At 52.9% G+C, this 2,698-nt stretch overlaps 2 protein-coding genes across 2 annotated transcripts in view; one reads left to right on the top strand and one right to left on the bottom strand.

The window, feature by feature from the left end:
- Positions 1 to 900: 900 nt before the first annotated feature.
- On the top strand, positions 901 to 1,591 carry LOC113211102 (uncharacterized). The gene is made up of 3 exons (XM_026429369.2): positions 901 to 1,022; positions 1,103 to 1,249; positions 1,354 to 1,591. The coding sequence occupies exons 1-3, from the start codon at positions 975 to 977 to the stop codon at positions 1,540 to 1,542; spliced, it is 384 nt and encodes a 127-aa protein (XP_026285154.1). The 5' UTR covers positions 901 to 974; the 3' UTR covers positions 1,543 to 1,591.
- A 666-nt stretch (positions 1,592 to 2,257) lies between these two features.
- LOC113211095 (uncharacterized) overlaps positions 2,258 to 2,698 on the bottom strand; it is a 3,316-nt gene continuing 2,875 nt past the window's right edge. The window contains exon 4 of the mRNA XM_026429357.2: positions 2,258 to 2,488. Within this exon, the coding sequence (XP_026285142.2) occupies positions 2,258 to 2,488 (231 nt within the window). The remainder of the gene's footprint in view (positions 2,489 to 2,698) is intronic.

The raw sequence follows: 2,698 nt of genomic DNA, 5'->3' as shown, positions 1-2,698 counted from the left end.
CACACACACACACACACACACACACACACACACACACACACACACCAGGTCGTTTAATCTGCTTGGATGCTTTTTCAGAGCAGAAGAAGGCCGGACAAAAAATGTGCAGTTTACTTCCAAATCACGTCAAGACTAATGCGATGCTGCTAGACCCACCGTACCGGTGTTTAAAGACGTCAAGCTAGAAGTGGCGTAACCGCGAGAAAAAAGTTGAGGGGTCGTTGTCTTCCTATCCGTTCTTTCAAACGGTAAAAGGTGTTCGTGAAAGGAGAAAGGGGTCAAAACAACAATAGGCAACAATAGCAGAGCCAGCGTTGCAGTAGTCAAGTGAAAAATTGAACTTGGGCAAATCCGAATACAAATATACTTGAACCAAGATAGGGTTCTATGTGTACGCGAAGACCACAGCCCTGATCTCTTGACCACAGGTCTATGGAAACCTATGGCAGCTGCACGCCAGCTGGCACTTGCACTCTATGCGCCCTATGCACTTAGAGCAGCGGCGGTAAACGCGGCGCTTTTCGTATCGTTTGACCGCGGTCTGGGCGGTGGGTCCCCTGCTTGCCGGCAGCCGGCCCCGCCTTCCCGCCGCCCGACGCCGCGCATTTCGGCCGGACTTTCCGCGGGGCGCTGGGCGCATTTAAGGATCGGCCCCCAACCCCGCGGGAGGCGGGCGGGCACGCGCGGCGATTTTCGATACTCCCCTCTCGCTGCCCTTCCGCTGATCCTTACGTCCACGTGCGAGTAGGCAAACCGCCCGCAGGTGTGCTTGCGGTACAGTATACCTACAAAAGTGCGCGGCGTGAGTCAGCCCCCAGGTATAATGTTTACTACTTGTTTCTCAGAACAAAGCACGACCCTCACGATCAGCCCTCAATTAACGAGAGTCGTCGTGCACCTTCCTCGTGCATGGTTACTCGAGTATCGGCCTTATAAGGCCGAGGTGGACGGGCAGAAGGTATCACTCCATCGCCATGGCCCGCCTCAGCATCGCAGTCCTCGCCCTCTTCGCCGTCGCCGCGGTGAGTTCAACCCCGGCCCGGCGGTACTCGTCACGGCATCCCTCCCACGAGCTAATGTGTTAATGTAACACACATTGCAGGTTGCCTCCGCTGGGGCTCCCCCACCACCCCCGAAGGGGCCGGCCGGACCCCAGGGCCCCGCTCCTGCAGGAGGTGTGAAGGCTTGGCTGCACCAGAAGGAGGCCCAGCTGAAGCAGTGGGCTGGTCAGGAGAAGGCCAAGCTCCAGGTCAGAACAAAACCAGTGTCCTATCCTTTTGGTGATAGCTTAGTAAGCCAACTCTGTCACCGTTGCTTTCGAGGTTCCCTGACATTCGCTCTCGCTTTCTTCAGGGCCAATGGAAGGAGAAGGTCGTTCCCCACATCCATGATCTGACCCAGAAGTTCGGCCAGCAGTGGCAGCAGAAGGCTCCCAAGATTGCCGCCCTCCTCAAGCAGAAGGCAGGAGCTGCATTCGAAAAGGCCGTCAACTTCGTCAACCAGAAGCTTGCCCCCCAAGGTCAGCCCCCCAAGAAGGCATAGGTAGACAAATGAACTTCGTACCGAAATAAAGATCTTGTCTGAAAACCGACCACTTACTCGATCTTCTTACCTATTCAAACATAGAGATTGAAGAGATGGGGTGGACTTTGCCCTCTGGTGGAGGCAGTCTTGGGGACAGTCTAAAAAGATGCTACTATGATTAGCAGCTGTGATAGCTTTTACGGATGTTGGCTTTTTCCCAGGCACTAATTAACTTCCAGGTTCTCACCGAGAGGGGGGAGGGGGCAGCTCTGTGTGGTTTTCGTTTATACAGATATGCATACCAGGTGGCTGACTCATGCCGCGCACTGTCCTAGTTACCCTGCACCGCATGCACGGGAGTAGGCGGTTTGCCTACTCGCACGGAGCCGCAGGGAGCTGTGGGCAGCGAGGATAGGCAAGCGCGCACGCACCCGTGCATGCGGTACAGTATAACTAAGTGCACTTCTTGAAGCCACCTAGCATGTATGCGCTTCGAGGGGGAAATCACTTGCGTACTAACGCGTACACCCAGGCCTGTACTAAAGACGTACTAACTCGTACTAACACCGTAACAACGCGTATACTAATGGTAGAATTCAAGCGTATTAGTGTCGTAATAACATTATTTTGCATAAGTGATGAAAGACTACGCAAAAAATATGGTGTACTAACGTGTACTAACGTACTAACTCGTACCGAGCTCGTACACTTTGATCTGGAGTGATTTCCCCCTTTATGCGCTTATTGCGTGGGTAATTGCAGCCCTCTTGTACCGTCGTAGACTTGCTGGATTCTTGAACAGTTTGTTGCCCCTGGGAGACTGGGGTTGCACAAAATACTCGGAGAGGACTGTCTGATCAACAAATGTTGGTGCCGTTTTTAGCACGCCCTTTTTCTTAGAAAAAGCTTCGGCTTGTACAACTCTCTGAAGCATGAAAATGCGCTTGTTTTCAGCGCACTGCGACTACGAATTCAAAGAAATTTGCATGGCGGTTTTAGGACTGCCACCCTGTAACAGGTGGGGAATAAATTGTCGATTCAATGGTCCACTTCATATGTCCATTGCATATGTACTTTCGACTGTATACATTTCTGCGTCTTTATGCACAACAACATGCACAAGGGTTGTGTCCCCCCCCCCCTTCTGTGCCCCGCCACCTCGCAGTAATGTGTG

This window comes from Frankliniella occidentalis, unplaced genomic scaffold (genome assembly GCF_000697945.3).
Source record: "Frankliniella occidentalis isolate FOCC.00 unplaced genomic scaffold, Focc_3.1 Scaffold13, whole genome shotgun sequence".
NCBI lineage: Eukaryota > Metazoa > Arthropoda > Insecta > Thysanoptera > Thripidae > Frankliniella > Frankliniella occidentalis.
This window is presented reverse-complemented; position numbering and strand designations above follow the sequence as displayed.